At 49.5% G+C, this 13872-nt stretch overlaps 1 protein-coding gene and 1 long non-coding RNA gene across 14 annotated transcripts in view; one reads left to right on the top strand and one right to left on the bottom strand.

Annotated features, from left to right (window-relative positions):
• Positions 1-13872, bottom strand: part of SMARCD3 (SWI/SNF related, matrix associated, actin dependent regulator of chromatin, subfamily d, member 3) — a 96582-nt gene that overhangs the window by 59975 nt on the left and 22735 nt on the right. For 3 of the 12 annotated variants that reach the window (XM_021382092.1, XM_021382090.1, XM_021382102.1), the window contains exon 1: positions 8084-8254. The exons of 2 other annotated variants lie outside the window; for them this stretch is intronic. In XM_021382092.1, coding sequence (XP_021237767.1) covers positions 8084-8161 — 78 coding nt within the window. In that variant the 5' untranslated portion in view covers positions 8162-8254. 7 more of the 12 variants (XM_021382093.1, XM_021382091.1, XM_021382101.1 and 4 more) reach the window with 6 other exon arrangements.
• Positions 10535-11498, top strand: LOC110390683. 2 transcript variants are annotated; one of them, XR_002433829.1, is made up of 2 exons: positions 10535-10766; positions 10817-11498. It is a non-coding gene; the product is annotated as an uncharacterized LOC110390683 (long non-coding RNA). The 2 variants fall into 2 exon arrangements; XR_002433830.1 differs by having other exon boundaries at positions 10852-11498.

A 13872-nucleotide genomic window follows, 5' to 3' on the forward strand; every position in this document is an offset into this window, starting at 1 on the left:
CTCCTGTACTGGGGACTCCACATCTGGACATATCTGCTCCAGGTGAGGTCTCACAGTGCAGAGCAGAGGGGCAGGATCCCCTCCCTCGCCCTGCTGCCCACGCTTCTTTTGACACAGTTTTTGATACAGTTGGCTTTCTGAGCTGCGAGGACACATTGCTGGCTCGTGTCCAGCCTCCCATCCACCAGCATCCCCAGGTCTTTTTCAGCAGAGCTGTGCTCAATCCTTTCATCCCCCACCTTGTACTGGTAGTGAGGGCTGCCTCGAACGACGTGCAAGATCTTGCATTTGGATTTGTTGAACCTCATGAGGTTCTCCTAAGCCCACTGCTCAAGTTTGCCTAGGTCCTTCTGGATGGCATCCTGTCCCTCTGGTGCATCGACTGCACCCCACATATTGGTGTCAGCAGCAAGCTTGCTGAGGGTGCATTCCACCCCACTGTCGATGTCATTGATGAAGATATTAAAGAGTACTGGTCCCAGCACTGACCCCTGGGGGACAGCACTCATCTTCTTCAATATCTTTATCAGTGACATAGTTGCTGGGATTGAGTGCACCCTCAGCAAGTTTGCAGATGGCACTAAGCTGAGTGGTGCAGTTGATAGAACAGAAGGAAGGGATGCCATCCAAAGAGATCTGCACAGGTCTGAAAAGTGAACAGGTTCACCCATGTGAACCTAACAAATTTCAACAAGGTTCTGCACTTGGGTCAGTGCAATCCCAGACATGTGTACAGACTGGGGGAAAAGCTCACTGAGAGCAGCCCTGCTGAGAGGGACTTGCAGCACCTGATGGACAAAAAGCTGGACATGAGCCAGCAGTGCGCACCTGCAGCCCAGAAGGCCAACTGCATCCTGAGCTGCATCAACTGAGGAGTGGCACCAGGGCAGGGAGTGGCTCGTCCCCCTCTGCTCTGCCCTTGTGAGGCCGCATCTGGAGCACTGCGTCCAGTCCTGGGGCCCCCAGCACAGAGAAACGTGGGGCTGAGGGAGCAGATCCAGAGGAGGGCACAAAGGTGTTCAGAGGGCTGGAGCACCTCTCCTTCTTCGAAAGGCTGAGGGAGCAGAGCTTGTTCGGCCTGGAGAAGAGATGGCTCTGGGGAGACCTCACTGCAGCCTTTCAGTACTTAAAGGGAGAGTATAAACAGGAGGGAGAGCAACTTTGTACATGGTCCAATAGTGACAGGACAAGGGGGAATGGCTTTGAACCAAAAGAGGGGAGATTTAGGTCAGATGTGAGGAAAAAATTCTTTACTCAGAGGTGGGGAGTCCCTGGCACAGGCTGCCCAGAGAGATGTGGGTGCCCCATCTCTGGAGGCGTTCAAGGCCAGACTGGATGGGGCCCTGCCCGACAACCCTTCCCACATCAGGGGTTTGGAAGCAGATGATCATTAGGGTCCCTTCCAACCTAATACATTCTTGATGCGAACTTCTCTCTGATGGAAGAAATGAGACCACAGTGGAGAGGTGCATTTCTGTGAATTTCTACTGCAAAGGCTTTTCTCAAGCAACATCATCATCACAGTAGTCAAAATGCTGAAGTAGATAAAAAGAGGGCTGCTGTCTGCACATAGCAGAGAGAGGACAAAAACATGGAGAACTGATAGGTACAAGGAAAAGAAGGTGTCAGGAAAAGCAAAGGCACCTACAGAAGATTGAGAAAGGGGCTGAATGGAGAGCTGGGAGTCACTGCAGTGCAACATAGCACCGAGCTGTGCATACAGCAACTTACAGTTCTGAAAAGCAAAGAGTCTATCCACCTTAGTACCGTGTAGGAGGATTCTGATGGCAAGCAGTGAACAACTACGGGCTTCTTGTTCACAAACAAACTGATACATTTTCACAAGAACAACAAAAATTACAGAGTAGTCCGGAAACTAGAAATAGGAGCTACCTTGGCTAGGCAACCTTTCTTTACAAAACAGCATTACAGTAGCTGCTAATTCATTTATGGTATAAGCGAGACATCAGATGATGTCTTGAGCTAAGAACAGGTCACTAGAAGTATACGTAACAGCTAAGAAATTCAGCTGAGGTGATATTGTCTCATGGCAACAGAATCGTGACCGCGCAAATGGTTTCCCAACAGAGATTGCCCTACCGAATGTGCCATTTCCAAATGGACTCATACAATAAAAGAAGTTGGAGACAGCTTCTCCCCTGCCCTATGACAATTAAAGCTATGACCTCGTATGGGTTCCTGTTTTTAACATCTATGAGTCTTTTATAAATTTAGTAAGCAGAAACATCAGTATTTTCATTCTTATTGCTCACCTACCGTATTCACCTTCCATTTCTCTAAAGCACTCACATCCTAGGAATAGGGTCCAAGCGTTCCACCACTGTGACTTCCAAGTTCCATCCATTTTGAAAAATGTGCACAACAATCCAAAAATATTTCACTTGAAAAATACTACATTTACAGAACTGTGAATTGTAACTTGAGACAAAGGTCAGTGAACGTCTCTTTCATGCATGCCTATTCATCGCTCAGAACAACCAGATACTGAACCTCAAACAAAGCACTTGGATACAAACAGTTCAACAAACAAACAAGCAAACACGAACAGCCTTTGGAACTGAAACTAGCAGACCCAATGTACTATCTTTAAGTTCAATCAGCTTGCTACTTTTAATAAATCTGATCACATCCACTGCAGCGATCTATGTGCTATGGAATGGATTTTGTGTGAGGAACAACAGCCAGAATGTGCCTTTGCACTCTGTAGAAGGAGCGGTTTGGGGAGGGGACAGAGTGCAGAGCTCTGCAGCATCACGGCTCGCATGGAGGAGGAGGAGATTCATCAAGTCCTCACTGTCTCTTCCCTTACAAGAACCAGACAGCAGCTAACAGCTGGTGGCATCAGGCATTTCTTTATGCAAGATAAGCTGCAAAAACTTCCTGACACAGAACACTGTGCCTGCTAAAAGTTCGTGTGCGTTCAAGAAAATATCAGCAAACTAATTTCCATAAATAAAATTCACAGAGGTGCTAAATATGCAGTACCCCTCTGGGTCAGAAAACTCCAGGGCTACAAAGCGCAGAGTATTTGGAAGGAGCACTGCTAATTTTTTGCCTTGCTCCTATACTTCCATGCAGTTACTGCTGCTCCCCTCGGGCCTGGGGGCCTGGGGACTCGGGGCTCAGTGATCCAGTGTAACTCGATTCATGTTTCTACAGTGTTTCTTTTTGAGAAAAACAGAAGAGCAACTGAAACATCTCACATACCAGTTACATCTGTGCACCTCTATTTATCAGCATATTCAACTTTTCTCAGTGGACAACACAAATATTTTGAACAAGCTCATTTTGCAAAGTCTCATTAACTATTTATTAAAAACGCATCAAGAATTAGGATGATTCGATTTTCTTAATTATTTGTGAACTTTTCTGCAATCAGCTGAGAGCTAGGAGAAGGCCAGCCCTCAGTTCCCACTGGCAGCTTGCTTATGTTTCTGAAGGCTGTACAATGTTCTTACTCTACCAGCTTTCTACAAGTACCTTCCCAAACAAACGCTCAATTCCCCAGGCTGCCTTAAGCTCAACCCAAACATCTCCTTGTTTAATAAAACAGGAAATGCATATGCAGAAAACCAGTGACTGTGTTCCAGAAACTATGCTCTGACAATGTCCTAGCACAGAGCACCCTGTATTAGGCAAGTGGAACAAACTGTTCAAAAATGACTGTTCATGAAGCTCTTTTCTACCCATTCTAGAGTTTGGGCACTGACAAGATAGTATTTATATCCATGATAACATAAAAATTGCTGAGATATCTTTCAGTAGCAAAGTTATTTTTTTTTCAAGCCTACTATTCTCCTCACCTCACTACTTCTGTAGTGATTTCTATAGCTGAAAGAAACGATTGGTTTTATTTACTTAACATAGATCATCATTCAGTTTGGGGAAAAGACCTCTAGTTCTTCCCACGATAACAGAATAAACACCATTTTTATGCCATACTGAAATATGAATCTTTGAGGTCATCCAGTCCTTCCTTTTCTCAGTAAAGCATCACCAGTGTTTCCACCATCTACGACAGACATTTACTTCTTCAACCAGTTTCTAAGAGCCTCCAACGATGGAGATTTTACAGCTTTCCTAGTCAATCTCCACCCTTAGGAATTATGGAATAAAACACACATGTGCTTCCTACAAAGCCTAATCACCGCCAGTTTCCCAGTCTCTTATTGATGAAGTCTTCTCAGCCCTCCCACTGTCACTGCCATCTGGGTTACTCCTCCTTTTGCTTATTTGTCATGCAGATAATCAACATGAAAAAAATATATATTCTGGTAAGGATATTCCAACTGATTTACAACATCTTCTGCATTACCCTCTGTCCCACTTCATTAAGAAGTTAACATTTAATTTGCTTTCTTGGTAGCAGTGGCTGCTGCTGCAGAGTAGGCAGCCCACAGTGACACCCGAGTCTTCCTCCTGGATGGTCACAGTTCATTTAAACCCTGCAGTGGATGAGGAGATGCAAAATTTGTCTATGAAATTCAGTGCTCATCCCTTTTTCCATAACAGTACTAAATCTATTAAACACTCCACATACATCCTTGCGACATCAGACCTGTCTTTTAACCTATTTTTACTTATTTAATTGCCGTATTAAATATTTGTATACATCATGGCATGCTTTGAGACCCTTCTTTCACTGTACTAAATGCTGTTTCACATAAGACAGCTTCTCAACTTACTGTCAAACTCTATGACCAGACTTGAGAAGTGGACAATCACACAATAAGAAGAATGGGGAATCAAAAAAGGAGTCACAGAAATGATGTATGGGTTTATATACATTAACAGTAGTGACGTATAACGACTATTAAACTGTAGAGATCAGCAGGAACTATCACACTTATTAGCAGAAAATAAATATGTATAAGCACTTAAGTTAGGAGGAAGAGCTACCCAAGCACAACTCAGAGGGCAAAGAACTAGATCCCTATAGAAAGAAGGAGATATGAACTGAGAAGTATATGGTAGATACAGAAAAGACCCAATAGTTGAGAAACAGACACGGACTTCTATAAGCATAGCTTGTGTGCAAAATTTAAAAAGGTTAGTTTTGGAAGGAAGAGAAAGTGGGAACAGAAAAAGGACAGGGAAACAGATTGAAAAAGGGTCAGAACAACCACACCAGAAAATGAACCCCCAGCTGCCTCCTGTGTGAAGACGACGCTGCAAGGTCCACAGCACAAGTACCAAAGAGGAGAACGTTTCTGCAATTGAGTCACAAAAGGACAAATGTCCGGACAAGAGCTTTGACAAGATGCACACTATGCATCTTCTCAAGGCCATACGTGAAGATACCTATTTGAGAAAGAAAAAGAAGGAAAAAAAGACAAAGATAGCATCCAGAGAAGGGATCCAGACAACAAAGAAGCCGATGCTAGGGTCTACATGACAGAAGAAACCGAGGAGTACCCTGCAGGAAGATTAATAATTCAGTTTGGGTCAGAAGAGTTGAAAACAACAACTAGACACCCAGAGGGAGATGTCATAAAGGCAGACCAAAATATACCGTGGACAGTAGAAAACACATCAATAAAAACATATCAGCATGAAGGTGGACATTACAGCTGTATTCATCCATAAAAGTTCTGGAAACGGAGCAGAGGGGAAAAAAAACAACAGTGAAGGATGAGGCCCCTGAAAAAATCCCTGTTCCCACAGATACAACGTGCAAGGCCCTGATGCAACAGACCAGGGGCTAGAGAAATCTAACTAATAACTGAAAGAAACGTGGCCTTCTGAGAAGAACTGCTCAGAAGAGGTGTAACAAACTAGTCAAGCAGGACAAAGCATCACACGAGGTTTCTGGCCACTGATGTGACGTCGCAGAGGGATCCAATCTGAATGACATAAAAGGAAGAAGATATCTTCTAAGCCAGCAATATGGAAAAGAACAAAGGCAAAATGAAACACACAAGAGCAAAGGGCGAAGTGACCTTAGCAAAGGAACGTCTGTTTTCAGAAAGATCGAATGAACCCAAAATCTAACAGCTCTTAGTAAATACTGCAAAATTCTCCACTATTTAATTGTTCAAACAGTACAAATATTTCTCGCAACGTTCTATCCTTGTCTATATGCCCCTATTTTTGAAAAACAAAACAATACTGATAATAATACTTGTAATAATCAAACAATTTTGTCAAAGATGGAATAAAGCAGTAACAATTTGGAGAGGAGATTTTCCCTGAAGTGGGGGCATAACCTGATCCCAAGACATTCTGGAGAAGTTTGCTCTTCAGCTCGAATTTTCAAGGAATTTCTTCAGATGCAGACACACCGTGTGTGGTTATAAGACTCTGCAATAGGTGAACTCGGGGTAGAGGCTCATTCTTCTATTTGATAGGACACATAAACAGATAAATGAAGTTGTAACTTTGGGTCTTTTGTAAGCAGTGGAAGACTGACTACCTCAACCTGCTTTGATCAAAATGAACCTGAGATCAGGAAGAAACTAGAAGTGAAGAACAAACATGGAAGGAAAAGCAGAATCAAAGGAAATAATCATGGAGGGGTGCAGAGGGCCCTACAGGAGGAGCCGGCCTAGAAGCTCTGGTCTCACTGGTGGGCAGTGGAAAGATGACAAACAGATGCAGGTACTCAGGCAACGCAGATACCAAGCGAGACGCCACCGATGGCGAAACAGCCAGTGCAGACAAGTCAGACTTTTCTAGCATCCCAACAAGTAATGGAAACAAGTTCTGCTGCATTAATTCTGGTACGAATTAACATTTCACTTGCTTAAGAGGCTAGCCGGCTCCTTTCACATCTACATGGGAAAGAAGCAGATTCGCTCAACTATCTTAGCAACTCTTCATGATACAGAAGGAGGAGCAGCGTTATACTGACAGAAACCTTGGAAAAGGAAACAGCTTCCCATACACACAGCCCTCCCAGGTTGCCTATGGCTTCTCCCAGCTACAGCCACCCTGAGCCAGACCATCGTAATGACACCCTATGTCCCCAGCACAACTGCTGTCACAGATCTGCACACCTGCTTCAGTCATATCTGCCCATCTAGCAACAGACTGCTGATGTACATCGGCAACCACATTGCCTGCTCACTGCTCTCAAAAAACAGAATGCCATCTAAAAGTCCTTCACCCTGCAAGCTCATCATAGCCAGGCTCTGCAGGACACAAGCTAGATCCAATAAATCTGGAGCAAGCCTGAATTATGGAGACAACCCAGAGGCCTGCAGTGAGCTCCCGAGATTCCTTTGTGCAGGAACACCCAGAGGATGTCTTCAAAAAGGTGTCACAGAAGGTGCCAGAACGCACGAGAGAGAAAACACACAGGGACTATCGCTATCTGAGCAATAGCTGCATTTCCTGGGTCTTATTTCGTTAAAAGTCTATCAGCACAAGAAATCCAGACGCTATAAATGGTGATCGCTTTCAACCATTAGAGTCATTTAAAGAACATCGTTTCCACTGGCAGCAAAACAAGGTTAGCACATCCCCTTAAATGGAGATCAAAGACCTGATTCCTTAAACAAAAGCTTGTAATTTTTTAAAGACCTGAGTGATTCCTTTAATTAAGCGCGGCAACATGACGTTCCCTCGTGGGTGAGCGCCCATCGGCTGGCAGAGATCTGCAGAGCTAATCTCTTCAAGCCCCTGAAAGTCACCTGTTAAGTAGCCAGAGGATACATCAGAGCGAAGGCTGGAGACAAGAACCAGAGGCAGCACCACACGGCTGCATCGGACTAGCGTCAGAATTGCTTTTCAAAACACAAGTTTGCTCACAGAACGAAGTGTCCTACGAGCCCATTTGGGTCAGACCCGGTGCGGATCCCGCACCGTGACGAGGCTCAGAAGCATGCTATTCGCCAAGCATGGAGAATCAAAGCAGCAATCACAGCACACAACCCCCCAGACAAAGCCTTATAGCAACGAATCGGTCACATCGTGTGCGCCGGCAGCCCCCGCGGCTCTCGGGCTTGGCGGGGAGCGGCGCCGCACGAGCACGCTGCAGGGGCCGCTCCAGCCCGGCGCAGCCTCCGCTTTCCACTCATCCCTCGATTCGGAGCCAGCCAGCTCGCTAACTTTCCCGACTCACCACCCCATGGACCAGAAACTCAAAAAGTTTGCTTTTCGTAGCTTTGCGAGCCCCTCCTGTAACTTCGTCTGTAGCCATCGGGGTCTGCTCAGCCTCTCTCACTCTCTCTCTTCCTCTTTCTTTCCCTTTTCTGCCTTTTTCTCCAACTCTCCCCTCTGAGTCCTGCTGGGCTCTCACACTTCTAATAGCGCGGAGTGGGGAGGGGGCCCCTTCAGGGCCTTCCTGACGGCCCACTCGCGGTCGGCCTCAGCTGCTGCATTCCTCCACTGATAAGCCAGAAATAGTTTGCGCTGCCGGGCTCTGCATGTTTACTCTGCGGGGACAGAAAATCCCGCTTTTTAAACCTCTCTGTCCAAACACCCGAGATAAGCGGCAGGCAAATTGAAAACACGTCCCGGCCTTTCGCAGCAGAGCTGCAGCCGCTCCTCCTCGGCGCAGGGTATGGTAAATTCTGGGGCAAGGGGGAGGGGGCGGCCTCGGCAGCGGCATCGGCAGCGGCATCGGCATCAGCATCAGCATCAGCCCGGCTCCTCGGGAGTTTTCCCATTAGAATATGCAGCGGGCGAGCGATGGGAAACAATGGCTCCCCCCGTTCGCAGCGCTCCGCCCGCGCCGCGCTCCAGGCCCCGTCCCCGGGGACCGCCGGCAGCGCGCAAACATTCGCTGGCGGCGATTCCAGCGCGAGTCTGAGAACGGTCCCTCCGGCGAGCGGAGGCAGCGGGAGGCGGAGAGCCAGGAGCGGGCAGGGAGAGCGCGGGGGCGAGGGGAGAGCGGGCGTGCGAGCAGCGGGGGCGGCGGGCAGCATGGCGGCGGCCCCGCGCGGGGCGATCTCTCCGGGGCGCACCGGCCCCGCCACGACGGATCCATGAAGGACCCGCGTGACTGACGGCCGCAGACATTGTTAACGCCGCAGCCGCCGTTAGGCAGCCGCAGCTCCTCGCACACAGCCCCGTGCGGCACCCCGAGACCCCACGGGCCCCGCGGCCCACGTGGCGGAAAGGGGCCTCTGCCGCGCTCCTGATCTTGGCGCCCACTCTGCACGCAGTAGTGGCGGCCGCTCCGTGATGGAGAGCGGCAATAAGCTCTCCGCGGTGCGGAGCAGCAGTGCCCTCCATAATGGAGCATGGCGGTGGTCCCTCCATGATGGCACTGCGTCCACACCTTCGTGCTGGCAGAGCGGTGCCCCCTCCCATGACGGCGCAGCAGCACGGCCCTGGGGCTCACTGCTGACCGCAGCCCTGCGCGTGTGTGCGGCTGCCGGGGGGCTCACGTCTCCCGTCCGTCTGATACAGCGATAGAGATGTTGCCAGGCTACGAGAGGGTTTTGCTCTATTCCTCTGCTTGAGATTCTTGTCTAGGGACTCTGAATTTTCTGGTAAGACTGCAAATAGAAGGGAATCGGACCTGAATTTAAGAAAATCGCTGCCCTCACCCAGTGGTTAAAAACAAGCGCAGGAAAGACACTGAATCGGGCAGCAGTGAAGAGCAGACCATGGAGATCACACGGCATCGTGCACGCAGGGACTGAGGAACAACCTCTGCTGATGTTCAAGGTGACCCCAACCCAGGCAGCGCTGTGTGGGATACCACAGAATCACAGCGTTGGGGCGTGTGGGTGCTGTTATCAATGCCCTCCCCCTTCCGCTCCCTCAGACACACCCAGCACAGCAGCACAGCCTTGTTCGGGGCACGAACCAAAGTGCTGCTGCGGCTCTGGCCAACCCGAACCGAGCGTGCGTGGGATCTGGCACCGAGCTGCTGCGTGTCAGCATGGCGGCACTGCCCTGCCTCTGCGAGGCTCGGGTCCCAAAAGCACGCGGTGACATCAGCTCCCATCTTGTGAGCCCTTTTCTGCTCCCAGCAGACGACGTGCCTTCTCTTTGCAGACTGCGCAGCGCAGGGACGCACCGGTTCCCCCGCAGCAACGCTGCTGACACAAAGCCGTACCCGTCGCTGTTCCCACTCCTAACGGGAACCGCGTCCCCACCCTCATTCCACGAAACGGCAGCGAACGCGGTGCTCGAGCACAGCGCGGGTCTCTGGGGAAGGCTCCGAGCAAACGCCCGTTAGAAGCGGTGACTGCTTCGGAGCCGCGGCACCGCCCGCAAAGGGCGCAATGGGCGCGGGACGGGGCCCCGGGGCCCGCGGCCTCCCCAGCTCGGGCCCGGCGCTCTTAGGGCGCGGCTCCGGTGCGGCGCGGCGCGGCGCGCGGTCCCCCCTCGAGTCCCCCCGCGCTCCTCCGCCAGCACCGTCGGCACCGAATGGCCACGGCGCGCCCGGCACGGGCAGGGCGTGCGCCAGCCGCGAGCCTGGGTGGGCGGCGGGCCGGGTTCGGGCCGGGCCCCCTCCAGGTCCGCGCTGAACCCGAGCGGGCCGCGGCCGGACCGATTACGGCTCCCGCGAGCCACGGGCGGCGGCGCGCGTGCCCGACGCGGCTCCGTGAAGGTCAGCCGCGGCCTCGCGGGGACGCGCGGGCGGGGGCGGCCGGGCCGCTGCAGGGAACGGCATTAACCCTTTCCGTGCCGCTCCCGCGTCGAGCGGCGCCCCGGGAACTGCGACCGCTGTGCGGGGAGAGCTGAGGAGCCGCGGGGCTCGGGGCGGCCCGGTAGGGGCACGCGCCCGTCGGAGCCGTCGCGATGACGGCCGCAGCGCCCCGCGGTCCGCTGCCATCATTGCCGACGCTGTAAGATGGGTGGCGGGGGGGGGGGGCTGCTGCAGCACGGCAGGGTTCAGGGTGGGGTTTCGTTCGTGGTTTTGATCCGCTACAGATAAAGCGACGTGAGGCAGCTGCTCCTCGCTCCGGCAGCAGCAGGCTACATCCTGAAGCACCAGGATGGGGCGGGAAGTGCTACTGGATTTCAAGGGAATACGACAGAATCGGTATTGCCCTCTGTCTGGACGTTCCTAGCAGGAACTGTGTAACGAGAGTTACAAGGAGAACATCGGACGAGCAGGTCGGCCCCCCGAAAATTAAGGAGCTGCAGGCACACTGCAGCCATAGACTTAATGAGTCTTGAAAGAAAACAATTATGTACCAATAACACTCAGCTTTTAGTACAATTGTAGCTCACGAAGTACTTTAGGAAACAGTGTAACTTGCTTTTTTTTTTTTTTCTTTTTCCAAGGGGAAGCCCACGGTACAAACGGATGGAACTGACTTGCCCATCACCACCTACCTGAGAATTACATTTATTTCCTACAATTCTTCCCCTCACCACAATATTGCGAAAGAAGACCGGTGTGAAATGCACTAACATAACAAATGGATAAAGGTTACAGTGCAGGCATGTCTTCTCTCAAGAGAAAAACCATACAATTTTTTTTGAAATTCACACTTTTTTTCTCTACTTTCCCCACATATTTTCTTTCAAAAAGCGTAGAAAATAAATGTTATTTGCTGTTGTTTTAAAAAGCTGCCTGGCTCAACCCAAGTATCTCTCTTCCCCGGCTGCCACAGCTGCTCTGCAGCTCCCTGCCATGTCTGGCCCTGGGGATGGATGGACCCCGCAGTGCCTGCGTTCCTTCACACGTTCTTGGATGCTGAGCACAGAGTGGGACATCTTTCCAGCCCTCCACTGCTCTCTTCAGCCTCACTTTGTGCTATGTTCTTAACTCACTGCATTGCAAGGAAAGCTGACATTCGTCCTCCTTATCTGGGCTTTAGGAGGCCACCTTTTCTCCCACAAATTTGCTTAGTTTGTTTTTACTTCTTTGCTATTTTATACTATACTAGTCAGGCTAAAAAAGCTGAAACACAAGTTGTGGGAGGGGAGGAATATGTTTGCAGCTGCATTCAATTTTTTTAATGAACAGTAGTTAAAGAAATACATTAAGGTTGCTCTAAAAGGGCCTGGTTTCTGCCGTCCAGTTTTCACTTAGGTCAACAGGGCTTGGAAGCTTAAAGCATAGACTCATAGACCATCCAGAGTTGGAAGGGACCCACAGGGGTCACTGAGTCCAACCCCTGGCTCAACACAGAACCACATGCAAATCAGACCCTGTGTCTGAGAGCGCTGTCCAGAGGCTTCTTGAGCTTGGGGCCATGACCACTGATCTCTGGGGCAGAGCCTTTCCCTAATCCCCACCCGACCCTCCCTTGACGCAGCTCCATGCTGTTCCCTCAGGTGCTGTCACTGTGACCAGAGCTCAGTGCTGCCTGTTCACTCCCTGTGAGGAGCTGCAGGCTGCCATGAAGAGCTGCAGGCCACTATGAGGGAGCTGTGGACCATCGTGAGGAGCTGCAGGATGCCATGAGGCCTATCCTTAGTCTCCTCTTCTCCGGGCTGAACAAACCAAAGGACTTCAGCTGCTCTTCTCACGTCTTCCTCTCCAGGCCCTTCCCCATCTTTGAAGCCCTCCTTTGGAGGCTCTAAGTTTCATGTCCTTTTTGTACTGTGATGCCCCAAACCATACACAGTACTCACTGTATGGCCACACCAGTGCAACGTCAAGCAGGACAATCATTTCCCTCGACTGGCCAGCAACACCATGCTTGATGTACCCCAGGGTAGGGTTGGTCTTCCTGGCTACCTGGGTTGGTCTTCCTGGCTACCTGAGCACACTGTTGGCTCATATTCAATTTGCTGTCAACCAAAACCCCCAAATCTCTTTCAGCAAGGCTGCTATCCAGCATCTCATCTCCAGTATTCTCAACAGTTTTGGAATTTATGCAGTACTGCATAAAAAACAAACTGAGACAGAAAATATCCTGAGATGTAGGTTCTGAGTATTCTAAAGAAATGGTAACATGTTCCTGAGTTCAGAATTGTTCAATATTCTCATTAACAATATAGATAATGAATAAGAGAGCATGCTTATTAAACTTCCTAGCAAGATATGGTTTGCAGTGGTCACAGGTATGCTGTGGGAGAGAATCAGAACTAAATCCCAAAAAGCTGGAGATGTAGTTTGAAAGAGCAGGACATAATGCAATCAGAAAGAGCACAGGATTTCAGACCAAGGCATGAATCATCAACTGCATAAAGAGAGGGAGGAGAAAACTGATGGTGGTATTTTGGTTGGTTTTGTTTGTTTTTTGCTCCTTTTTTTTCAGAAAAAATATTTGGGGATATAAGATCATAAGCTAAATGTGAATTAATAGTACTATGCTTGCACCAGGTAAACAGACACACACACAACACCAAGTGAGCATTAACAATGAATGCTGCCCCACTGCTCATCCCCTTGGTGGCAACAAAAGCAGTGACAATGACACTCCAGATTCTTATTTTTCTCCTCCACTTTTTGGGTACACCTTCTCCCCATCCCTTCCCTGCAAGGCACAAACACTCCCAGCTCAAGACTTCCCTGAGGCTGCAAAATTGAATTTTGCAAATATTGGTGAGGAACCCTTCTGAAGTAATCCTTCTGATGCGCTATGCGCTGTTAGCATCTCAGCCAAACTATTCTTTGCAGTTTGGGGCTCTGTGTGTCAAAGAAAACATGTGTGGGAGAAATCAAGATGGTTTGAGGAACATAATTGTGATAAGAACTGTAAAGCCTAAAGAGGGAAAGAGAAGATAACAGCCACGAGGCTGCTGCAAATATGGAGAAGAGCTGCTCTGCATATTCACAGTGCAAGAACTAACAGATTGAAATTTCTCCCAGGAAGATTCAGACATTAAAGAAGAGTACAGCAGTAAAAGTAGAAATGTGCTGGGATACTTTTTCCGTCAAGGATGGATTCAAACTCAAAGAGCGGAGATTTAGTTTGGATCTAAGAAAAAGGTCTTTTACAGTGAGGGTGCTGCGGCACTGGCACAGCTTGCCCAGAGATGTGGTGGATGCCC

Source organism: Numida meleagris, unplaced genomic scaffold (genome assembly GCF_002078875.1).
Source record: "Numida meleagris isolate 19003 breed g44 Domestic line unplaced genomic scaffold, NumMel1.0 unplaced_Scaffold180, whole genome shotgun sequence".
Classification (NCBI taxonomy): Eukaryota; Metazoa; Chordata; class Aves; order Galliformes; family Numididae; genus Numida; species Numida meleagris.